The sequence below is a fragment of the Melanostigma gelatinosum genome (genome assembly GCF_949748355.1).
Source record: "Melanostigma gelatinosum genome assembly, chromosome: 7".
NCBI classification, from domain to species: domain Eukaryota; kingdom Metazoa; phylum Chordata; class Actinopteri; order Perciformes; family Zoarcidae; genus Melanostigma; species Melanostigma gelatinosum.
Genome location: NC_136640.1, coordinates 20,678,849 through 20,704,233, shown reverse-complemented (window position 1 = coordinate 20,704,233; position 25,385 = coordinate 20,678,849). Strand labels below are relative to the sequence as shown.

General features: G+C 42.4%; 1 protein-coding gene across 5 annotated transcripts in view; it reads right to left on the bottom strand.

The window, feature by feature from the left end:
* Window positions 1–1,460: 1,460 nt before the first annotated feature.
* aplp2 (amyloid beta (A4) precursor-like protein 2) overlaps window positions 1,461–25,385 on the bottom strand; it is a 56,564-nt gene continuing 32,639 nt past the window's right edge. Inside the window, exons 3-18 of one of the 5 annotated variants that reach the window (XM_079272142.1) lie at window positions 24,929–25,058; window positions 19,745–19,857; window positions 17,812–18,038; window positions 17,400–17,587; window positions 16,761–16,928; window positions 14,980–15,113; window positions 14,639–14,713; window positions 14,137–14,295; window positions 13,058–13,186; window positions 10,174–10,273; window positions 9,288–9,461; window positions 8,559–8,594; window positions 6,806–6,888; window positions 5,684–5,761; window positions 3,912–4,067; window positions 1,461–3,629 (exon numbers count right to left, since the gene is read on the bottom strand). In XM_079272142.1, the coding sequence (XP_079128268.1) occupies window positions 3,528–3,629; window positions 3,912–4,067; window positions 5,684–5,761; window positions 6,806–6,888; window positions 8,559–8,594; window positions 9,288–9,461; window positions 10,174–10,273; window positions 13,058–13,186; window positions 14,137–14,295; window positions 14,639–14,713; window positions 14,980–15,113; window positions 16,761–16,928; window positions 17,400–17,587; window positions 17,812–18,038; window positions 19,745–19,857; window positions 24,929–25,058 (2,052 nt within the window). In that variant the 3' untranslated portion in view covers window positions 1,461–3,527. The remainder of the gene's footprint in view (window positions 3,630–3,911; window positions 4,068–5,683; window positions 5,762–6,805; window positions 6,889–8,558; window positions 8,595–9,287; window positions 9,462–10,173; window positions 10,274–13,057; window positions 13,187–14,136; window positions 14,296–14,638; window positions 14,714–14,979; window positions 15,114–16,760; window positions 16,929–17,399; window positions 17,588–17,811; window positions 18,039–19,744; window positions 19,858–24,928; window positions 25,059–25,385) is intronic. The other 4 variants (XM_079272144.1, XM_079272143.1, XM_079272146.1 and 1 more) reach the window with 4 other exon arrangements.

The following is a 25,385-nucleotide window of genomic DNA, read 5'->3' as shown; positions in this document are numbered from 1 at the left end:
GCTTGGTATGTGTGTGTAGATTGGAACAGGCATTTGTGAGTCGCCAAATTACGCACAAATCGATTTTTCATTTGAAGATCACACATCTGTGAGCATTTTGAGACTAATTTCACACCATCAATCTTGAAGGTTTCATACAACCTGATTTGAGTTTCAGTACTATGACTGTATCTGCGCTTCTGATTATTCTACGTGGGTTGTGCAATGATACGATGACTCACTCTTGAGTAGCTATTTTGGTTACATTCATGATGAGCCATAAGTTTCTGTCTCATAAAATAGCATCCTCCTCAAAACGGAAATCCCCCCTAATCTGTGGGGAATGAAACGGATCAATATTTATGTAAGAGCCATTGTTGTATTGTTTACAATTCTTTGTATTTTATTTTCATTGCAAAAATGTGTGTTATGCTCTTTAAAATGTTTAATATACAAAATAATGAAGGTAATTGGTCATGTTGCAACATATGCTATGATGTGTGTATTGTTATCCTCTAGTCCAGAGGTCTTCAACAGGGGGTCCGCGACCCCTAGGGGGTCCGCGGAGGTACTGCATGGGGTCGTGACATTTTTTTATTTAATTTTTACGAGTGAAAATGGATCGTTTTGTAACTCGACCAAAAAACATGAATCTGTCCATTATTTGAATATCTTAGTATTGAATGCACAATAACAAGGTATGTTTATACATGGCACTAGGCCCAGTTCAATATAAAACACAATTTTATACAATATATATAGTATGGGTCAGTTTGGGGGTCCTTGGCCTGAAAAACGTTGAAGACCCCTGCTCTAGTCTAGTCTGTCCTGCTATTGGAAGATTTTGGGTTTAAGTGGGTTTATTGCAATTTTTCAGGCCGCAGATTATAGACTGTAGGTTAGTTATTGCCAGCAGAAGGTCGGTTTTTGATCGTAAATTATTGCGTATGGATAACTTTTTGTTTGTTTTTGTTTTCATGAAACAAACAACTTTTCACATTCTACGAGCCTCATTTCAGAGATTGTATTACTCCGCGGAACACAGGCGGATTGATACGACGCAGAACTACTTCTTCTTCACAAAATACAGGACAAACATGAGACTTAACGAACGTCCCTAAAAAACTTGAAATAAATAGATGATTTCTGAAACGAAAACAAGCCTTAAGGAAACGATTAGTGAACTTATTAGTCAACAGATATCGGCAACTATTTGATCGTGTGATCCATCAAGTATTTCTTATTAAATAATGCCCAAACTTTTCTGGTTCCAGTTTCAAATGCGAATATTTGCCCTTTGTTTTTGTCTTTTCTGATGAAATATTTTTGAGTTTGGGACTGTTGATCTAACAAAACAAGAAATTTGAATATGTCAAGGCAGGCTTTCAGATAGTGGTGTGGGCATTTTCTTTTGTTGTACTTACATACCAAACTATTTTGTCTGTCTGTCTGTCTATCTATGAAAAGATGACACATCCATATGGAAGTTGTGAGTTTATTGATGTGTATCCCCCTGTAACCATAAATCTGTTTCCATTGGTGTCAATCTTTTTATTTTTAAATCACCAATATGCATATTATATTAGTTCCCAGTCCCTTCCCACAATCAAGCAGGCGGTTACAAGATTGAAGCCGTTTGGGTGCATAGTGAGACAGTCACATACAGAGATACTGTCACAGGAAGAGGAAAAAATAGAAAACAAGAAAACAAACTTAAAAATATATATCATATCATTTCATATAAGAACAATGCACACCACAGGTAATCCTCCAGAAAAAAAGCCATGATTGCAACATCAACTATACAGGCATACAAAGACAATACTAAAGAAAGAGAGAGAAATTGTTTCGCCTAATTCTTTGTCATTCTCTACCTGTAAAAATACACAGCTTCTTTTTTGTTGTTGTTGCAGAAACCAGCCCTCCAAGCCTCGTCTTTCTGTGCGTCTCTCTCTGCCTGCACAGCCCGCCAGCTCCAAGTTTCCTTCAGTTGTCATGGATCCAGGGCCGGCCCAAGCCTTTCTAGGTACCCAAATCCAGATTGTAAAATTTGTTACAGGTCCCCCAAGTCCTACAAAAAAGTTTTTAGTACCACCAGAATTATTTGTAATAATCTTCAAATGTGATATATTCAGGTACAGAAAAAACCCATCATTCATTATTTAGCATTTGTTGTTATCCGAGAATAATTTATAGTTCCCTCAAATCTACAAAATTGTGAACAGTTTGACTTCATTTGGGGGCTCCCTGGTGGCAGATGGGCCCTAAGCAGCTGCTTATGTTGTTAGTGCCTCTGTGCCGGCCCTGTTTTGATCCATCAGACTGTTCTAAGCTTTATGACCAGCAAAGCAAACAGTTGCTCCAAAAAACATGTGTGTACATTATCCCCAAAATATGTTTCAAAGCAGTTTTTCTGGTACTTGGTTTTTGCTGCAGATAATTTGTGCAGGAAAAATGAACTAAAACAAAACAAAAAAAACATTTGTTTGTAGTATGTCATCGCCCGCTGTCACAGTGTTCGTGACAATGCATTCAAAATCAAAGCCACATAGGAACCTGTCAGATACATAGTATGGAAAAAAAGAGCTTCCAAGATACATTCAACTATGTAACACACGTCAACAGGTATTATTTAATCTATCGATTTATACCGTTTCCCTATTGATAAAAGGTTGTGTTTGTGTGTGTAGGAGGGGATATATTATCACATTCACTTAGTAAGGGGTCAGAGTAGGTTTTGTGTGATGTGTTTGAGCTGGGGGTCTGTGCACACCTTTACCTTCCCCGACTCTGTCTAACAGTGTGCCTGCAAACACAACTCATGACCACTAAGCTAAGAACCCTAAACCAACTCATAACCTCTTTCCTGGGGGGAAAAAGGCGGAATAAAAACATCTATTCTTATATATATTTGAACTGTATATGTATATTTTGTCTGTTATCATAACAAAGAACAGAAAGAAAATAATTCATGATTTCATTTTTTTTCTCATTTGTTGTTTCACTATACATTTTAATTGGTACAAAGAACCTTCATATACAAGCAACTATTGAGAGGAAGAAGAACAAAATAAAACCAATTATTTTTGAGGAAACCATCAGAAACTGCATGAATGACACTTGCATGATGGAAAACGAAAGTGTAGTGTCTGGTATGCTGATTTTATGATGGCCACTCAAAAACATTTTGCTTGATTTGCCTTTCTCTTTCAAAAATAAAGAAAATGTCTGAAGAACTGTTATACACCTTGATCTGAGACAGCTGTATTGATAATTACAAAGAAATCCGCAGAATCACATTTTACATAATGCAAAATGGCAGATACATCACCTTCTCAAAAGAAACATGATCAAAAAGAGCTCTATAGTACAATAGTAGCAGTAGTAGAAGTAGTAGCATTATTTAAGGATTGTTTTGAACAAACCAGGAAATGGAGTTTGGATGTATGCAAATTATTTTAACAATAGCATGTGTTATTGGTCAGTAGTATGTTCCCCCTCGGTTGCCGTCCTCTGTCAGACTCCACAGTGCCGTCTGTGTGGTCTGGTTAGATCTGCATCTGCTCCAAGTATTTGTAGGTGGGGTTTTCGTAGCCGTGGTTTTGCATTTTGCTGAGGTGGCGCTCCTCTGGTGTCAGCATGGGGTCAACCTGTGAGACAGACACACAACACTCCTTTAATGGGCTGATTTATTCAGGGAAGGAAAACGCTAACAACATGCTGTGTGTGTTGTATGCAAATGCTGCAAGGGACAATAATCTAATTTGCCTTGCATTATCCCATGCTCCATTCACACAACCCCTGATAATTTCATGTAAATCTGACACTTGAAATAAGATACACAGCAGTCCATTAATTAAGAGCACTGGTGTGTGCTGTTCATACCCTCTCCCCAAATCCTCACACAATGCTCCAAATAACAGGTGGCTTACCTCCACGATGCCATGACTGATGGTGCCGTATTGCCTCTTCCTCAAAAGCACCAGACTGATCACAATAACAGTTGCTATGGCCACCGCGATCACCAGCAAGCCAATCAGTGCACTGCTGCCGAAGCTGAAGTCCTCTCCCAGGGGGCGGTAGGACTCCTGACAGGTTGAAATGGGTGAGAGGAAGACAGAGAGAGCAACAGTGAGGAGACAATACATGCGCAGCTAACCACTGAAGCAATACAAAGTTATCTTTGCTGTTATAATGAAGACATCGTACACATCTACTGCAGTAGTTACCTCAATCAGGTCATTTTATTATGCTGAATAGTCATTCAAGTTTTTGTTCTCATGCTGTTATATGACAATTTTTAATAAAGCTTCAACCATCTAAGAAATGTATGTGAACTCTTATTCTCTTATTTGTAATATTCATTATGACCAAGGAGCATGACAACTTTAATAACAAAATGTAGGCCTGTCACAATAACTACTTTTGTTGGGCGCTATTGTAATAAATAAATAATTGCGATTAATGATGTTGTTGCCATTTTATGCCACTAATATAATGCTAAATTAAAAGCATAATAAAGCCGCTTTCAAAGAACAATGAACTTTTAATTCTTAAGAATATTCAGAAATCATAATTAAAAAAATAAATAAAAATATCCTAAACAAATAAAACATCACTAAAATAAAACCACACAACCGTAACAACAAATAGAATGGACTCTCGGCTCTGTTAATAAAAATGCGCAATGCCCAAGTCGTAAGTCCGGCTGTTTATTCCTGCATCATGTTGCAGACATTCTTATCTAAAAAAACAGGCACGTAAATGCAACAGTTTTAATGGAGGTCAGGGATCAAGGTCATGTCCATATGTAGTATGATAAGTAGACAACGTAGTTATCGTGACGGGCATTTAACATTTCACTTTTGCAATTTGGAAACTTACTGACACAAACTATCTTCTTGTGTTTGCGGCTGCTCCGTCTCTAACGGGCATGACGTGGATCTGCTTCAGTCGGACTCAAATAGAACTATTTGCACGGATTTCTGTTCATTTGAAGTCTTTTGCAAAGCTGCAATAGGATCGCACTTCCCATCTGATCAACATTGTTTTTGCTGGAATCTGTGTTCCCAAATATCTAAAGGGGAGTCTGTGAGTCAATTGTTATCTTGATCAATAGTCATAATGAAGAGGCATAAGATTAGCACCCAGGTTGACAAATACAAGAATTTCCCTTTAAAATAGAAGCCAATGTAAGAAATGATCGACTTGTGATCGTGTGTACACATGCATGAAATGTGTCTTTGTGGAAGATCGTGTAATATCTTGGCCAATTCAGTAAAAACACACAACCACAGTCACCTACACTCATCTTCACAATGTAATCTGGCACATATGACACAAACTAATCATATGTAGACAGCCACTGGGGAATCTTTTTTTACTGCTCATTCTCACACACAAACTGAGCACGCTCAGTTTGTGTGGATGCACATTCATCGTATCATATCACTGAGATTTTAAATGTGTACATTCAGATACAATCACATAACAAACATGCTCCCATGCAGAAATAACCAAAACATATTAGCCTAAACAGAAACAAATGAGGGGATTTGCGATCTGTTCCCAATCTGTGTTTTTTACGTTTGAATTCCGCTGCAGAACTAGTATCTTTGCACACTCCCTCCTTCTTTCATCCTCTCCCCACTACTGACGACTACAGTTCCCCAAAGAGTCCTGTGGAGGGCACCGCTATACTCACCAGCTCATCATCATGCAAAACGCTGACTCTCTCTGCACTGTAAACCACTTCTTTAACATCCAGAGACTCATCAATCACCTGTCAACACAGACAGGGGAGCCCAGGTTACACTCACCACAGTGCGTGTGTGAGATAGAGAGAGATAGGCAGGCGGAGAGCGAGAGGGTGTGAATGTGCAGCGAAGTAAACTGTAAAGATTATATGTGTTTGGGTGATGATACACTTGGAGCTGTTTTGTACAGACTGGAAGGAGATAGGGAGGGGGTTTGCAAGCATCAACAACAGACTCTCAGCTCGGCACACAGTTAACATGTCTTTCTAAACAGCCACTCATTACTGAGAGCTCTCATCTAAAGAAGAAGCGCTGTGAGTGGAAGTGTGTGTGTTCAGGAGGCAGAATTAAAGACCTGCTGTTTGCAGAGACAGAGCAGTCCAGAGTCTGTTTCCCACAGGGGAAAAGATTATCACGACAAGACATTTTATTTTTTAACCTCAGATTGCTACGTCTAAGAAGACTGGCACTTCCAAAAAAGAAACATGCATGCATTCAAAAACTTGCACGGCTCATATTCACACACACACAAATACACAGCTTTGCAGTTGGGTGTTGGATTAGCATGCGAAACACAGCACACATTCTGCAGCCAAGCATAGTTTGAAAATCCAAGAGGAGGAATAATGTGTCTGGCGAAGAAAGGTAGCATGCGATGACTGCGCAACAAAGTGTGGAGTTGATCTGAATGAGGGTCGGTTGGCAGAGATCAAAGAGTGACATGCAAACAGCACAGTGTGAGATAGTTCTAACTATGACAACATAGTTACCGGAATAATCTGACTGATTCAAATTGAATTTAAGAGAGCTATGTCAAAAGCGCTGTATGAACAAAATGAAAGACTCAATCATCAGCTCAATTGCCTCGGTCGGAGGTCGAGGTAATGAAATTAAACTGTCCAGAGAGTTTTTTTAGGATATTTAACAAAGGAAATACAATTACATATCTTTGCAGAATATATCCGGCTTTAACAACGCTGCTCTCAATTCACGTGTTAAAAGCAAGTTGGAAAGTTAAAAAAAGCTTTGAGGCACAAACGGAAGGATAAAAGTGACAGCGAAGCTCTTACCACATTGTTGCTGATTTTGGGTTTGCTGTTGATGATTCTCTCCTCAGCACCTATTAGGCCGTCTAAGCCAGACATGGCGGAGCCTGCAGGAGGTGAAGGAGCGCAGTCAATAACAGCAGAGCAGCACAAACAAACAAACAAACGGGGATGGTGGTATTGATTGTGGCCAGCTGCACATAGATATCCAGCTCTTCTCCTCACAAATGTGGTGTCAGTCTCCTTAGTGCACTGGTGACAACAAAGTCCTTTCTTCCATTCTGCACAGTGTGAGCACTGTGACGCCAACATCACACTGACCATACATTTTCTACAAAGGCCCTCTCAAAAGGGGTGGTTTGCATAAATCTGTTCTATAAACACCTATTGACTAATTAAACAAAACATTTCTAAACAATTAGGGGTCATCCAGGTATTTTGTATCCCTCACATATTTCCAATTTCATGGTCAAAACTCTGTGTCACTGAAGTTCCTCATCTACAAATCCTTCATAGTTAACAAAAAAACTGTGGGTTTCGGTGAGTGGCTGAACCAAATATGCAGGTTAGATTGATGGTGCTGGTATAGGCATAGGATCTATTAATATACACACAACATATAGTTCATGATTTATTCATGGAATTACATTAGAGAAGAGAGAGCGAGCGGGGTAGTGAGGGCCGGGTCCAATGAGTCTGGCGTTGACTTATTGTCTGCTGCCGTTGCTCGTCAGCCAAAGCCAAATGCTCACGATTAGTACAATTGCCTTTGGGTTACGCGAGGAACAATGACGTGTATTTGCGATCCTCACTCAAGCAGGAGTGACGTCTGAAACTCTGGCAGGTTATCGGATGGTACTGCAGGGTGCACATAGTGTCGCAGCGAGCCACAATAACACACAGCACAATGGGAGTGACCTCTCATCTGCATGGATTTGAAAAAGTGCTGAAAGAATTGGTCCATTAATCGACAATTAATCATTTATAGGCACGTGTCAAATATTCACTGGGTCAGAATGTTGAAATTCTTGCTGCTTTTCTCTCTTGTTCTCTATAACTGTAATGTTGGACGAGTAAAAATGCAACAGCAGCAGCAGCAGAGGGACAAAGTTCTATGAAAAAAAAAAAAACCCAGCAGAGGAAGTTGTGCATCAATTTAGGTTCAACAACCAGTGGAAGGTGTCTCTGTGTTCACAGAGTAAGATCACAGGGTTAAGCCCGGATCAGACTAAACAGGTGACGTAACCGCATCGCTGTCTCAGATTTTACAGGACAAATTGGGCCGATTAAGATCGGGCTGTGGGTCAGCAGCAGAAACACTGAGCCTCAGACAGGGCCACTAAATCACACAGCTCCTGTCAGAAAGAGGGTGACTGATGAAGGAAATGAATGTGCGGGAGGAGGAATAATTAAGCAAGGTGGTTTGACAAATGCACTGCGGACGGGATGACAGCGAACACACGACTGGAGAGTCTCTCTGAGAGGGGAGCTGGGACTGTTCTCTACCACTGCTTTGCTATTCAGCATGAGGTGATAATCCTAGTATGATGAAAAGCAAAAGAGCAACTGAAACCCAACCACGCAGCCCATGTGAGTCATCAAAAAAAAAAAAAGGAGGAAATGAACCACCAGATGGCTTTTGATAAAATAGAAATGGTGGGAGAGAGAGAGGATCCCAAATTGCACCAAAGGAAAGGAGAGCAGTGGACCAAAAAAGAAGATGGGAGAAGGAAGGGGGGGGGGCTGCAGAAAAACAAGACGCAACAGAGGCACCAACCTTTCTTGAAGGCACGTGGGGAGTCTGATAGATCGCCTTGGCGTTAGAAATGAGCAACAGAAAAAAAGAAGAGAAATGGGGAAGGAGAGAAGAGCGTTAACTTAGGTGAGAAGAGAAAAGGCAGGATTATCAAGCTGTGTTAATTGAATAAGAAAAGAGTCCAGCAGGAAAGAGTCTGAAAATAAATTTGAGACATAACCAAACTCAAAAAAAGGGGAGCAATTTCTAAATTGGCTGGCTCGGTCTCAGCCCTCTGGGGTGTTGGCATGTATATCAAATGTTCCTTGGGGATTTACTTGTAATTTGCCTTCCATCTTGCCGGAAGCGTTCGATCCATTACTTTTTTTCTCTCGTTGAGAATTCAATCTTTTGTTTGGCAGAGATGTGACAAAGAAGAGAGCCGAAACTGCTCGTTTATTACACAAAGCTTTTGGCTCCAGCTCTGCACCAAAGCCTGAGGCTTTGTGCATTTATCTGCACTTCAGTAGTGCTGCGTTGAAGGCCACAGGGAACTGTGCATGCACAGATAAGTCCAAACCCATGGCTCCACAACACAATTGCATCGGCATAAAACACATTGTGAACCTATTCTCCCTCACTGTGCAACAGTTCTGGCGTGCTTCGTCACCAATCTCCTTCAGAGAGACTTATGTGTACGACCTATTGTTCTCCACACAGCCACAGTGTTGTTCATGATGCTGCTTGCGACTGTGTCTGGAGCTTGCTCACCCTCTGGCTCTAAGCGGGACCCCAAGGATGTGACCTGGAAGGGCTGGTAGGGTTTGCCCTCGGAAACGGGAACTTCCACGCTCTCCTCTGATGACACGGTAACGTCTGGCTGTGATTCAGAGATAGACGACAGGAACTGGTCCATGTCGGCTTTCTGCTCCTGGAGCAACTCGTCTGCGGAAAAGGGCAAATGACAAGAGTATGAAATGGCCTGGCACATGCTAACACCTGTCAATCTGGGACATGGCAGCAATGTGTAAAATGAGAGTTTCACCAATTATTGTCAACAGAGCTGCTGCTGCAAGAGACATCTGTTCCCATTTCTGCTAACTACCAATTACTATTTTTCTGAGAGCTATTTTCCGTGTAAATCTGCACATCTCCCACCAGGATGCTGCATGGTGAAAGCTGTGACCCAGTTCTGTCACTGCACCCGCTCCACTTTAATCTGCGCTGCAACACCATGTTATGGTTCTTTTAATGAACCAAAATACCAAATTACTGAAACACGCTGGAAATCGCCTGCCTTAAATTGTAGCACCGGAGACAAATACATTCCAAATACAGTTTCCAGCTTTAGATCCAATTGTAAAAACGAGAGCTGGTGAGCAGAGGCCCTTAAAAACGAAGCATGGTAGCAGTTATTAGCATTATATTTCCTTGCACAAAATCATACTGAGAAAAAGACAATGCTGTTCTCTGTGTCTATCATAATTGGTTTCCAGACAGAAGACAGGGTCAGAGGAAATGTTATGTATTGGCTTTATCCGTCTGGCACATGTGTGAATTCCATCACTGTTTTCATTTCACTTCATTTTTATTACAGCACACTGTCCCTCCTCCAACAAGCTGCCTTGGGGCTTCTGACAGGAAGAACACGACTCACCAATTTCATCCTGAATCTCCTCGGCCACATACGGTACTTTGTAGAGCAGAGAGAGGCTCTGGTTCATCCTCTCCTCGATCACACGCAGGTGGGTCATTATCTGTGGCAAAACAGACAAAGAGGGTGTCATATAACCAAAGTCCTGCTGTCTTTTTATGACGACAACAAAGTAAAACTGCTTCACTGTACAGAAATTATGTTGTTTTTTTATGGATAATTAACAAAAAAAAAAAAGACAAAATGTTCGCAGCAAATGGCAGGATGGCAGCAAATTATTGTCATTTTAGATAAAAGTTAATTCTAATTATTAATGGATGAATTGTTTAGTCTGTAGAATGCCATAAAACACATAAAATGCCCATTGTAAGTCCAATAGTGAATATTATGTTTATAATGATATAAGATAGAGAAAAGCTGAAAATCCTCACATTAGAGAAGCCGGAATTGTTTTGTAAAATTATGAATCATTCATTAAAATTGTTGATGAATCAATTTACGGCATATGATAAATCCATTAACTGAATCATCTTTTCAACACTAATCCACTGACAACTAATTACAGAACTATTAGAGAACTATTAGAATATAACATTCATCCCAACAGAATTTATTCAGAAGCTAAGATTAATGAATCATAAAATACCCACTTATCCCAGAAGATCCCCCTGAAATTCTCTTGAGTTTATTGCTTTGTGAGGATACAAGTTTTGTCACCTCATAGATTCACAGATTACAGTCTTGGCCTTTATGTTTGGAGATTTGCACAGAGAAGCAGGAAAAACATGATGGTGCGATGAGATAATGCATATGAGAAAAATTGAAATTCATCTTCAGAAACAGGCGTCAACAGGAAGAGAAAATACAAACCAAACAGAAAGATGAAGAACAACACAACAACACATATGATAGGACACAGCAGATGATGAAGAAGCAGATGAAGACGTTGTTATGCATGTAAATCCTTCATTTAGTAAACAACATCAACCATTGCCACATGTGCAAAAACAATTACAATTTGTATTAATCGGTGCAACCAAGAAAAATACTTTACAATTTCATATGTGTAATAAATGACTATACAGCACAAATTTGAGGACAGACAGCTAGCTGTTCTCTGACCAGAATAGAAACGTTTTTAAGAGAGAGGGTCGCACATGTTCACAAATGTAAACACAACTGTCAGAAATGTGCTTTCCGCTCGAGAGCATCTTTTCTTAAGATGAGCTCAGACTCGCTCGCAGCCAGCCAGCTTGCAGACATAAAACAAGATGCTGCATGTGATATTCTGCTGCATGTGATATTCAAATCAGTCTCGAGGCTCTGAACTGACTTGACAGGATCTACTGCCTGTCAGTCCCAATGATCACCAGTACACTCTGGGTAAAACAACAAACTCTTTTGATCGAGCGGATACAAAACTTTGTGAATTCCAACAATTCCCCAGTCTCCTAAATATGGTTTCTACTAGCAATATGACACTAAGAGAGGAGGAACATTTCCACATTTCTGCTGCCAAAGTGGTTGGCAGAATATGAAAAACTACCAGCCACTGACAAAGCTGACCAGCTCTTGGCAGTTAACTGGCGTTTATTTCCCACTATGATGATTGACTGTTTTAATCTTCCAACACATGGCTGCAGTGCACCACAGCTGGCAACAGATGGCAACAATGCACCTTCTCCCATTGGAAGCAAGACGCAGCCCCCGGGGCACCTTCCCCTTGATGTTCAACAAACAATCCTCATCATGACGATTACGTGTCCCAGTGTTGGAGAAACCTCTCCGAAGCTAAACAGGTCAGGCCTTTATAACAAAGAATCATCTTGATCCCAGAAAGTCACACAACACAGTTACATAAAGCCCAGCATGCCCTCTATTTACAAAGGAGTCTTTGTGTAATGTACTTATAAGTCACATGTCAAATCCAAAAATTGTTGCAAACACTGAAAATGCAGATTTGAACATGCTGAAGGATTGGCTGGGTGAAGAAATACCCAGCAGCTTGACAAGTAAACACTGCTAGAGCCCGACGACACAGATTGGCTTCCCATGACAGCACAGAGGCTCACTGCCTCCCAGATCCTACGATTCATCCAAATAGTAACCCTGATGTCCCTTCCCCTCCTCACAATGTTGTTTCATCCATATGCTGTGTTATCTGTAATGGTGGAGGATGACTACAAATGGTGTCGAAGGGCTCTGACATAAACAGGCGAGTACACCTAACAGAGGAGCTTCCAGCCAAATCCCTGCGCAGCGGCTCAGAGTCCAGCATTATACAAGACCTGCGCAATGTTAATCTTCGGCTGAGGCTGAAGTGAATGAAACACCCGCCCTCCCTCCGTCAGTTGAGCCGACTCACTCCTCCTGGGCTTCAACTCAGAGAAACACACACTCTTTCTACCTCCTACACACTTAGAAGCAGGGCAGAGAGGAGCAGGCTGAGACGTCATTATCCCTTCCCTGTCTGAGCGGCAAGAGGAGGAGTGAAGGATCTTGAGTGGCTCTGCATGAGCTTTCAGATGTAGTGACACAGGCTCTAATACAGTTTGTTGAAACTAGCGTAGGAATGATGCAAAACTTCTAATTATTGGAAAGTACCAATTAACCAAATTGAACTATAAACACCTCAAGGACTTCACAGTTGATAATAAATTCTATAAATCTAAGATAATTAATTCCAACATCAATGCCAAACATATGCTGGTTACAGCGTCTCAAATGTGTGGATTTGATGCTTTTCTCTCTTTGTAAATAGAATATTTTGATTATATATTTATTTTTTGAGTTTTTGATGGATGGATTGGACAAAACAAGCAACATCGAGACGTCACCTTAGGCCCTGGCCATTTTCACCAAAGTCAAATCCGGATAAAACACTGACCTGCGACTTCATCTGAGCAGCCTTCTCAGGATCCACAGCCAGGACATGCTGGTAGTGGCGGATGGTGTGTTGGCGGTCCTTGTTCTCTGCGCGGACGTACCTTCTGAGGGCTTGCAGGATGCGGTGGGGCTGAGCGGGACATGACGTGGTAAGAAAAAGGGTTGTTTATAGTGTTGGGTGGTGAAACAGCCTCAAAAAACATTTCGGTGTAATACTGACTCTTCGAGACAACAGGATGATGTCTTGTGTCGATATACAGTAACTGACATGACGGCAGTTTCTTCTCTGAAGTCGTATCAATCAATTGTTATAATTTCATAGTTATTATATTATATATAGGTTTATTTGATTTTAGTTAATAAACCATGAAACGATATGACTCAAAAATACTGAGCAGTAAGCACATTTTGTGCTTTAAAATAACTTTTCTTTCCCCCACCCAAGAACTTTCATCGTCAAATGTGAGGTGCAAAAAAATCTGTTATATGACATGACATAAAATCTTCACACCACAGATGATGCAATTAACAATTTTTGAGGTGTAACAGAAGCAGGATTAGAATTTACAGCACTCTGGTCAGGTTAAAACATTTGAAAGGAGTACAAAATATAAATATTTTAGTCCTCTTTGCGTGACAAGCCCAACTGGTCAGCTGGTGGTTAGAGAAGCCACAAGTTCCTTGAAACAGATTGCCAAACTGTAGATCAAAAGACTATTGGATGAAAGGATTCTATTGGATGAAAGGATTATTTAAAAAAACACAACACAGAGATTACAGCTGTGGGTTCAAATGTGATTGACTTTGTGCTCATGGAGGAGTTTGGGTTGTGTGTTTTTGTGGATACAGCAATTCCTTCTCCTCATGATGAATTGCAAGTGGACAGAGGGTCTTTTGACAGGATATGAGATAAGTCACAGGCCATAAGTAGTGTAACGCGTGGGTGTTGTCTGATAGACATGTGTGTGTGTGTGTGTGAATGTGTTTGCACATCGACTGAGGGGAGGGAAAAGCAACCGACAGACAGAGAGGTGAGGAGAGGATAAAAGATGAACTCAGAGGCCAGTGTGTGGTGTTTACCCTGGGGGGGTCGGCCTGCAGTGCAGCCAGGTAGTTCTCCAGGGCCAGACGGCGCCGGTCATTCAGCATGGCCTCCACCCGGGCGAGGTGAGTCTCCACCAGCTGCTGCTTCTCGCTGGCTGCCTCCTCCTCCAGGGACTCCACCATGGCTTGGAAGTGCTACAAACAAAATCATACACATATATAAATATGTATATGCACCCTAAACAGTGTGGCATTACAAAGCTCTTTTGAATTTTTGTTAAAAAGAAAAGAAAAGTAAATACATCTCCCGGTTTCACTCTCAGGCTTGTCAGGGGAGTTGGGGACTCATTTAGAAGTCTCCCCATTCAGACAGTGCTACAGCCATAATTTAGCCTTAGAGTGATAAAGATAGAGCCGCCAGGGAAAAGTGATCTTTAATGGCACAGGGAGTGAGGGACCTACGGCCTGTGAGCCGTCATATCTCACCCAAACAAAGGGACAGAGGAGGGACTCCCGGGGGGGAGGATCCGTGTCTTACCTGGATCAATGTCTGCCTCTCAGCCTTGGGCAGGTTCTTGGCCTGGCGATCAGCTTCTTCCCACTCTTTTCTTACCTGGAGTGAGAGAAACGGAAATGAAGCCAGATGCAAGGTGTTCCTACCGCACCTGTTCACTCAAAGTGCGTCCAACAGTGTTTTTTGTAAATGTAGATGGATGGAAAAGAAAGCCTTCCATTGCACAAAGGAATACTGAGCTATCAAACCGAATAGCTACATTATTTTAGCCTGGAATTCTCTCAGGAAGAAGCTCCTCTCAGCTGTTATAAGCTGCATCATTGTGCACTTAACAATGAAACAATAACCTTTTCCTGGTAACTCACCCTCTCCATGCGGTTGCGGTGCCTGATCTCCAGCTGCTCCTTTGCCCTCTGGAAGCGACTGTGCTCCTTGTCATCGGCTGGTGTCTCAAAGTAGATGTCCACATCATCGGTGGGCTGAGGAGTCGGTGGCATGGCTGCAAATTCAGAAACAGATGGTGAGTGGACATGGCTGCAAACTGACAACCATGCAGACAGACAGACAAACACAGGTACAGACAAACAGGCAGACTGGCTAATCCAGGCAGACACAAGTAGGCAGAAAGACAAAGACCGAACGGCAACTGGGAAGAGAAAGAGAGAGGGAGTTCGAAGTGGAATGCAGATTGAAGTTGGAAAGAAATCCTCCCAGAAGCACTGCTCTCATTGGCGTTCTTCCACCCTCAGTACCTCTGATAAATGTAAAGGAATCTGACAGTCTTTCCTTTTGAATTCCTTTCATCTTCGCATTGGCTTTCTGCTGACAGATCGCGTCTCCAACACGAATGGAAATATCTCTGTGTTTGATGGCTGGGCGATCTGGGGCGAAGTCAGAGGGCTCTGTTCTGGGTTCGTCGCTATACAGCCACGCAGGACTCACTCCCAGTACCGCTGCAACTCGCAAAAACGATATCGCTCCAGGCTCGCAAACAGGAAGAGACCTCATCGTTTCACCTCACCATCAAAAACAAGAGGCACAGGTTAACGGATAAACGCAGAGCTCCTGCTCTGACCTTTACTGCTGCAGCTCCTACGATCGTTTCATTTTCTGACATGCAAAAGACCAATTTTGGCCATGAACTGCGTTTGAACTGATTAAACGTGAGTCATTGTAAAGTCCAAAAAAAGGTGACTTCTGACAGATGTTGGGGGTTCTTGCTAAAGTAGTGGCAGTGGTCTGTGATCAGACAGACGGTTGTTTACAGGCAGACAGACAGAAACAAATGGCAGGCAGACAGAGAAGAAAACAAAACTCTAGCAAGTATGTTTGAATTGAATCTTGACCTGGAGTGATAGTTGGGTGTATTATTTGAAATTCTTCAGTTCCAATACTATAGTTTTGTTGCAGATAAGAAAATCATACTTTTAAAAATAGATATCTCTGATATACAGACTTAATTTATTTGTCAGATATCGTTTAGTAGAGAATTAACTAAAACTAATGAGCCAGTTTGTGCCATGAATGAAAACATTAATATCTATTAGTGAACATCTGGATGCTAAGTGACATTTTATTCAGTGATACAGTGCTAAACTATTAATTATTTAATCTATTGACAGAAAATAAATCAGCAACCATTTGGATAAATTGAAGTTATCTATCAAGCAAAAAACACCAAATCTGCTTCTAGCTTCTTAAATGTGAATATCTGGTACTTTGTTTTAAATCATTTAAAAACAGATATCTTTGAGTTAAGAACAGTTGCCCCGACAAAGCACATTATAATGACTAAAAATAATCATTAGTTGCAGCACTTAATGTATCAGTGGAAGAATATCGGAAATTAAAATGATCTTGAGTGAATTCAGTTGTTGTTGTGGAAGTGACATGGTAATGACAGTAGGTAGTGATTTGATGAGTGACAGCAGGTGTTCTGCTTATAAGTCAGTGACAGAATAAACCTAAATTATTCTGAAGTGTTTTCAGTGAAGAGTCTGCAGCAAGGACACAAACAGAGAGAGAGAGAGAGAGAGAGAGAGAGAGAGAGAGAGAGAGAGAGAGAGAGAGAGAGAGAGAGAGAGAGAGAGAGAGAGAGAGAGAGAGAGGGGTGTTGTCAAACCAGCCTCTGTCTGGTGAGACTTACTCAGGCGCTTGCACACGGCCATGCAGTACTCCTCTGAGTCGAAATTGTTGCGGTTGCCGGCACAGCCTCCGTATATGAAGCGAACACACTTCCTTTGGCTCATGTCGAAGTGCCAGCGGGGCATGGAGGCACGGCAGGGGCCGGTCTCAGCCTCCAGGGTGCACACCGCTGCCAGGGGACAGCTTGTTAGATCATCCGGCCACTAGGGGCAGCACTTCATTCCAGTCTCAATTACAAAACACTCAGAAAACTACCACCGAACACTCCTTACCTACATCTACAAATATGATGAAACGAAACAATAAAAACAAAAAAAATACCAGAGCAACTTAATTTTGTACATGTGCATGAATTGGCGTCAGTTTGGCTACAAATAAGGCAGGATGATTTGCCCTTGTACTCCGATAAAGCAGCACAGTACATCTCAGTGACTGCTGTGAGCTGAAGAAAGGGGTATTGCTGAAGCATACACTTATCTAATTACAGTCTGGCTGAGATGTAATCATAACTGCCTATAGATTAAAAGTTAAAAAGGTTTGGTTGTATTTAAGTGGCAGGCAAAGAGCCAATAAGGGAGAGCGAGCAAGAGAGATAGTAGGGAGGACAGTACGTTATCATTTAAAACTACTCATTACAAACCTTTCACTTCCTGCAGAGTCTTGTCCTCATCTTGGATCTCTGACATTTTGCTGCTCTCTTTCTTCTCATACTCGTCCTCCTTATCTGCCTCCTCGTCCTCGTACACATAGTGGTACTCCTCCCCATCTTCCTCGTCTTCGTCCTCTGGCTCCTCCTTTTGTGTGGGCTCCTCATCATCTGGTGTCTCACTGAGGAAGGGAGGGAGGGAGGCGGAGGTGATTGAGTGAAGGGGTGGAGGCCAGGAAGAGGAGTGATTTATCAAATGAGCCCGAGCAGCTGCCATAGGTCAATGGCAGGACCCTTTAATTCATCCAGATGGCCAGTAATACCTGCCCTTCACAAGAGACTGGATATCACGCTCGAAATTTCAAAGACATGCCTTGATCATGAACAGAACCCACAGACTGCTCACCTGTCCTCGACAGCATCCTCGTCATCCAGGTCGGTGTCGTCAATCTCCTCGTCCTCTACCTCCTCCTCTTCGTCGTCGTCGTCCTCCTGGGAGGGCAGGGAAGGTGGAGCGGACTCCCCGGTGCGAGAGGAGGGGCAGCACACGTACTCGGTGCCGTGGAACTTGTCAATGCCACAGGGCAGCAGCATGCCGTAGCTGTGCAGCACCGTGGAGCTCTTGGCACAGGCCTGACAGGGTGGAAGAAGTGAGCTTGTGATGATATCCACTGAACATGGGCACAGGCGCTCCAGACTGATGAAGCTGCTGTGGTATCTAGGCCTCTTACTACTTTGTAGTATCAGCTTTAGCTTTGACAAGGGGACATTTGTTTAACCTTTATTCATCAAAGGAAAGGAGTCACGGTGGGAGGAAGATGTGGAGGTTTAATTAATCCAGTCACATGATATTGTTGACATGTTGCAGTAAGGTCTCTTGGCTTTTGGTTTGTATATAATTGAGACAAAAAAAAAACCTGATTTAAAACTTTGTTATTCAATATTAAATGATTCATGTCTTCATGAATTCAAAAGTGGCGTGTTCTTCTGCAAGAATACAGAATTCCCTGCAGTTTGTAGGAAATGATGTCCTCTTCTCCCAAGCACAAAACATGGTTTACATAAAGAATGTTACTTTAAAGCCAAATGTTCACCTCCTGGGATTGTCACTATTTTCTTGATAATATTCAAATAATGTAAAACTGAATATTAAAAAAAACTAACTTAAGATTTTGAAAGAAACAAAAAACAAACATTTATCAAACCAACAAATAAGACTGAATGTTTGTTTAAATTTGTATATAATTGAGACAATGATGAGGAGCCTGTTGACAATTAAACATCAAATGTGGACCTTCGCTTTTCGAGAAACTTGTCTTTTACTTTCAAGCAACAAAGCTACAAAACAGTACGTACACATCCAGCCCTATCTGAATGGAACTATCTAAGGGATCTAGTAAAATATAAAGTCAGAACAAATCCCTGTTTGTAATCCAATGTGTTTATTCTTTATTATATACCTGTTCATAACTTCCAAAAGGATTTGCGTAGTGTTTAAGTGTACGCCAAGTGTCTTAGATCTTTACTAAGACAGCATTCGTTATCTTTTAGGTTTACCAATCTTGGCAGGTGTATACTAGCTATCTAGTGGCAGGGAGGCAGAGTCTATTTGATGACTTGTAGTGTATATCACTAGCATCTATCCACCTACAGAATACTAACATACAAATGATTGAGGAGATAGTTCTCTTCTCTCATACTGACTAAAACCATTAATGGGCCACACTTCCAAAACGGCATGCAGTCCTTTCACTGATGTGCTATTTTTCAACAATGCTGTGCTTCACATAGCAGCTGAAGGCTGCTGAGAAACTGTTTCAGAACTCCGTGTCAGTTGGTGAGGGAGCTGAGATTGTTTTGGAGTCATTTTTCTTACCAAGATTTTCTCGCTGGTAAGATTTGTTACTGCTTGGCTGAAACAAATGTATTATTGAACGCAGGTCGTTTAGGATGTCACACTATAAGGCTGCAGATGATACTCGGGTTTGTAAGAGTAGTCAGGAAGCACGAGGCAGGGAGAGACAAGAGCAGACTGTCGTAGTCAGAGTGGCCCCCAGGGGCCAGCTCTGGAGCTGGAGCTGCCCATGGGGGATTAGCCGAGTCACGGGCACAACATTAATCTGATGAGGAGCTGATTTGTGAGGGCTCCCAGCCAGCCTGTGATCAGAGGCCCTCAGAGACAGGTGGGAAGATTTTATGGAGGGACTAGGAAAGTTCATTTCTAAAAGTCAAATTGATCCTTAACACTTCCTCTTCCCGCATGACTTTTGTTTTCCATTGCACTGCTATCTCGGACATTCAGCCTCCCACTGTTTCCCACGCAGTAATTCCTTCCTTACCTCTTTGGCCACACCGTGCCACTGCTGATGGCTGACGCACATGTCCATACGCTCCTTGTGGAAGAACTTGCACTTCTCTGGAACCAGAAGCACGTCACTCACGAACTCGCCCACTGTAACAGCAAATCACACAGACCAATACGCCTGTTAGTCACACCACCAATCTGTCCAAAAAAGAAAATATTACTCCCCTGCCAGGTCACTGCTTAACAGCAGAGCCAGGGTTAGAAACAATAAATCGTCTAGAGGGACTAAAAAGGGAATAGCAGATGAGACGAATAGAAAAAAGGGCATGATTCAATAATTCATAGATGCCTGGCTGGTCCTTTACATTTCATTACCGCAGTATAACAGAAAGGCCATTTGACACTTGAACATCTGCCAGTGCACCTGAAGCCAAGAGGGATTTGTCTCTCCTCTGTAGCCAAACCTATAACTCCGCAATCAAAACGGCAGTGGAGAAAATCAGGTTTCACACTGTGACTCTTTTAAGGTTGTCTCCCTGCAGGTCAATGATATCATTTTCTTGATGGATTCAATTCGGAGATGTTTTATTCATAGAACGAGCTGACGGAAAGCAGATCTGGGGAAAAAAAGAAATGACATGAAAGGTATCTTGTGAATTCCTATGAATAGCTGCTCGTTGAAAACCATATGTGTGTAAGCATATGGTGCAGGGGTCATAAGAAAGATTAAAAAGGACAGCGATTGCTTATTGGCCGGCAGTGTGACGAGACGCTCAGGTAGAAACACTGCCATCAGAAACAGATGGAAATCCAGGCCGAGCGAGGAAGGGGTGAAGAGAAGGTTTTAGGGCAAAGTCCAGATCAGAGTGGCCGAGGAATGGGTGGACTGAAAACACACAAACGAGGGCTGGGAGCCGTCCTACAACTGCTCATTTAGTGGTTTGCTGGGACCTCGGCCTGAGGCAGAGCTGCTGGATCACTTCCTATGAGCCAGGCGAGGCAGGCCGGCAGAGGGTGAAAAAGCAGTGTTTTGGAAAATGAGAGGGTAGGATAGGAAGAGGAGAGAGCTGGAAATAGCAGAGGGCTCAGCAGCTGCTTCTCATCTCCGCCCAGGAGATACAGTAACCACCTCACGCAACCCCCTCATCCCCCCAGACCCCAGTTCTGCTGCCCCTCTGCTTTGTGCCCACTGGTGGAAAGGAACTTAATACATTTACTCAAGTACTGTACTTGGATACAGCTATGAATGATGTCATTGCAAATGCTAAACATTGTTTGGTTCCAGCTTGTTAAATAAGAACAAAAAATTCGGTTTTGGACAAAAACAACACATTTGAAAATGCCACCATGGGATCAAAATTGACGTTTTTCTGAACACTCATTTCATTCTCCTAAGGTTTCGGAGGGTAATATTGTATTTCTATTCCATTTATTTGGGAGCTATATTTTCTTTGGAAATTAAGATTTTTAAATATGTTTCAGACGTGATCAGCTTATAAAATATGATGCATTGTTGTAGCTTGCCGAAACTACCAACAGTATCTTAAGTAGTTAAAATGACCTCCATCTTGACTAGCTGTGGCATTAAAAGAGTATAATAGAATACATAAAACAACACTCTGAGAGTGTCCATTCTGCATGTGTGCTTTTACTTTTAATAATAATCCTCCTTTACTGTATTCATATAATGAACATTCTGATTGCATGCCTTACTTTGTAATAGTCATTTTACATTGATTTATTGCTACTTTTGCTGAAGTAAACAGATCTGAATGCGTCTTCTGGTGGCGACCTCTCTCCCTCCTCTCCTCACATCCAGAGAGACTAAGAGAGAGACTGACTCCCAACAACCTTCAGCTCCATATCCTGCACACCGGATGCTAACTGATTCATTCACTCACACACCGTCTCTTCATTTCATCTCTGTCTCACGCTCTCTCCTTCACAGGTTGCTTTGGTTGTGGGGTAGTAGAGTGGGTTTTTAGCAGACGCCATATGCAGTCACGCTGCAGTGGGTGATGGATGGTGGTGTTTGGAGAGCAGCTGTGCCTCGTAAGCACTCCTGCGCGGTGTGTTTCTGCGCGCGTGTGGCTGTGCAAGTGTGTATGAGAGCATATACTCCTCTTTCTCTGTGACCCCCTCTCCACCGACTCTATTCATCCGCCTTTCTTTTAACCTTCCGTCTCTCAGACACCCTCACTAACACTCTCCAGTCCCAAGAATTGGCTGCACTGTCGGCATCTAGGGGGTAAGAATACACCCAGTGTAGCAATGATACCTTCAGTACTGGGAGGCGGTGAATTAAATTAAGCACCAACCAAGATCTGCTCATCGACAGCACGGCTATTGTGTTTCAAGGACTTTCCAAAGGAAGCCTGCTGTAATGAAATTTAGTGCAATCACTGTGAGATCTGAAGATGAAAGTGCACTTCATGATTCAATCTGTAATAGATTATATTAAATCTGTATTATGTGTTTCTCAGTTTATAATCACACAATACTGAGTTTTTTTTACATTAAAGATGTCAAAAATCTTAAACAGTGTTTTGAAATGTTAAACGTTGATGTAGATGTAGTCGTCGTCGAGTGTTCGTTCTTGCCATACAGTTTGAGAACGATATCAGGTTCCAGTCTCGTGCTTTGATTTTTGGCAGTGTGGCTACCCTTTTGTTTACATTTGCATTAAAGATTGTGCCTTTAAAGTGGAAGACATCTGATCCGCCACCATGAAAGGACTAAATGGAGGAGACGTGACTAAAACCAGGAAGAAGCTGGAGGTTGATGTTACATAATAGAAAGAACATTTGCATTGGGTTCCAGCTCATCCACAACACCATATCAAAGTTCAGGCTCATTTCAAAACATTTTCAGATGCAAAGGAGTGCGCAGAGCCAGGTGTGTGGAGAGCCAGGTGTGTGGAGCTCTTGAAACTAATCTGAGTTTGTATTCATTATCAACTTATTCACAATCCCAAGACAGAGCCCCTTTGATGATATCAGGAGTAGTCATGGTGTGCCCTGCACCTTTATTAAGTCAACAGGAAAGGCAAAGTATGTGTCAGGTCTGTAAATGTTACATATTCAATTCTCATGAAAACCCGGCCTGAGAAAACGTCTACGGGGTAGAAAGTAGCTCAAAGGTCAAGATCAGAGGTAAGAATAAGCCTCAATATTCCTGAAAATGTGATATATTGCTGAGCGCTACCAACAGCAATAGTTCTACATATAAAGCAACAACATTTAAAATATAAAATGTTTATTTTGTAAGATCTATATAAATCTGTGTTTACCCAGAACATGGTTTTTGCACGGAAGCTGCTGCAGTCTGTATTGTCCCAGTGCATTTCCCCCACAATTTAAAAGTCACACAACTGCCACTGACTGTTCTCACCATTCTAGACATAATAATAGAAAAAAAGACTCGAAAGTAATCCTCTGCTGTTTGACAAAGACATCATGCTGCTGGGATTAAAGTGCCATGGGACAAAAACCACATTCATTTCCAATGCCATTGTTTGGGGACAGGAAACAGGGAGGGATTGTGGCTCTGTGACTGAGCATTTGCATGGAGAGATGGGATACAGCATAACCCATCTCTCTCTGTTTACACTGAGCTCCTTCCTTTGCGCTTCCATTATTCATATAAACCTATTAAGTTGACATGGGTGCTGGTCTGGCCCTTTTAATCACATCCTTCAAGCATTTTGTATCCCACCTCCCTTTGGTCTATTTTATTTCTTCCTCGTTGAACTTAATATGATAGAGAGGCCTGACAAATACTGAGCTGCAGGTGAGGCACGGTGAGGTGGCAGAGGCATGCCGTGGCGCGTAACATATGATCAGAGCCCTCCAATTAGGCCCCTTACATGCTCCATTACATAATTAAGCAGAAACTCTCTCAATAGCCTTCTTCTCGCCAACACCTTGTGTTTATCTCTTCTTCTCCATCTGTCTTCTCTGTCCAGACTCCTCATTTGCAAACCAGCAGAGCAGCCGAGAAGGCCTTTGTAATTTGATGAGGCATGAGTGCACAGACCGTTAGCAGTGATGACAAACAATGTGCAAGAACAAGTAACGAAGCTATTCAATTTGTTAATTTGATTCTTTAACTACATGGTGCTGTTGCGGAATCGTGATCAGAGGTCTCGGGTTTGTTGGCTGCAACAGTCGGCCACAGTGAAGACAGAGGCTATCAGGTGTGGCAGGTAGTCTGAAGGAAACAGCTTCAGGGTGGAAGATGAGAGCAAACTGAGGGAATTCTGGAGGCCGTGAATGAGAATGCACGTGAATGTTTCTCATCTGTATTCCTGTCTCAGCCACAGAGTAGCCACTCCAGTTGTGGTGTTTGCTGTCCCATGAATTTCCAAAAAGCCTCCTCTCTGCGTTTGCCAAAAATGCTCTTGAATGGCAGCCCATTTCACAGTCCAGTGCGACTGCTAATGGCTTTTTCCCCGGAAAGCGGCACAACTCAATCAGCAAGAGGCTTTCGGACAGAGGAAGGGTGCCGGGAAGTGTTTGCAGCAGAGAGGAAGATGTTTTTTCCTTCCTGACATAGCTGGACAAGTACAAAGAGGAGTCTTGTTTCAGAGCTGTATTTCTCTGTTATTGCAATCCTCAGAGGCAGCAGGAGTGTGCTGTGGTTTTGTAAGTTGGGGAGCACAGAGACATGTGGCCTGCAAAGTCTCAGGCTCTATTTGACATTTAATAACCCAGGATGTAGCCATGTTGCCACTGTTGATTACAATGAGGCTGCAGGAGACAAAGGAGGGAGAGAGGTGTGTATGATAGCTCAGGCGAATGGAGAAATGGGGAGTAATAAAGCAGGCCTCCTCACAGACCTCCCTCTCGCTGACCCTGTGTGTGTTTATGGCCACTGTCTGAGGGGGGAAATAAGATTGTGCTTTATTGCTCAACAAGCCTCCCCGGCAATAATGCCCCCCCCCCCCCCCCATAGGCATCCATTCACTTTAGCTCCCATCCAGCCGGGATCTGCTCTATCTGCACCTGAAGGCCAGGATTAGTCATCTGAATCAGACCCGATAGTGCTCTCTGCCTGTAGCTAGAATGTATCGTAATCTCTTCTTTCTCTACATGGAATGAAGGACCAATATAGAAGAGGGGGATGGGACACACTTGACATGAAGGGTCATTTACAGCCCTTAAATTGGTTTCCCGCAGCCCTTGAACTACTTATGAATGTTATGAATGTAAAAGCTTACCTAAGCATTTGTAAGGCACCACAATGTGGGCGTGCCCTTTGCACACCTTCTTCTCATTCTTGCACCAGTTCTCAATTCGAATTGGCTGGTTGGCTTCCACTACGTTTGTGATTTGGAGCTCGGGATACATCTGTTGGAAGAAGAAACAGAGAGTGAGTACTAAATAACAAGAGAGGTATTTTGTATGTGTGTGAGTGAGAGAGAGAGAGAGAGGTGCGATAAGTCTTCAATAGGATTCTTTAAACCAGCGGTTCCCAAACTTTTTAGGCCACGCACCCCCTTCTACATCCAGACCGGGTTCACGCACCCCCAATCCCCCCCCCCCCCCCCCCCACACACACCTTTAAAAAAAAAAAAAAAGCAACAGAGCTGCATAAAAATCGGACTAATGAGAGAACAGTTTGCTCGCGCGTGGCGTTTGTTTACAAGATAAAAAACACAAAAAACTCTTCCTGCA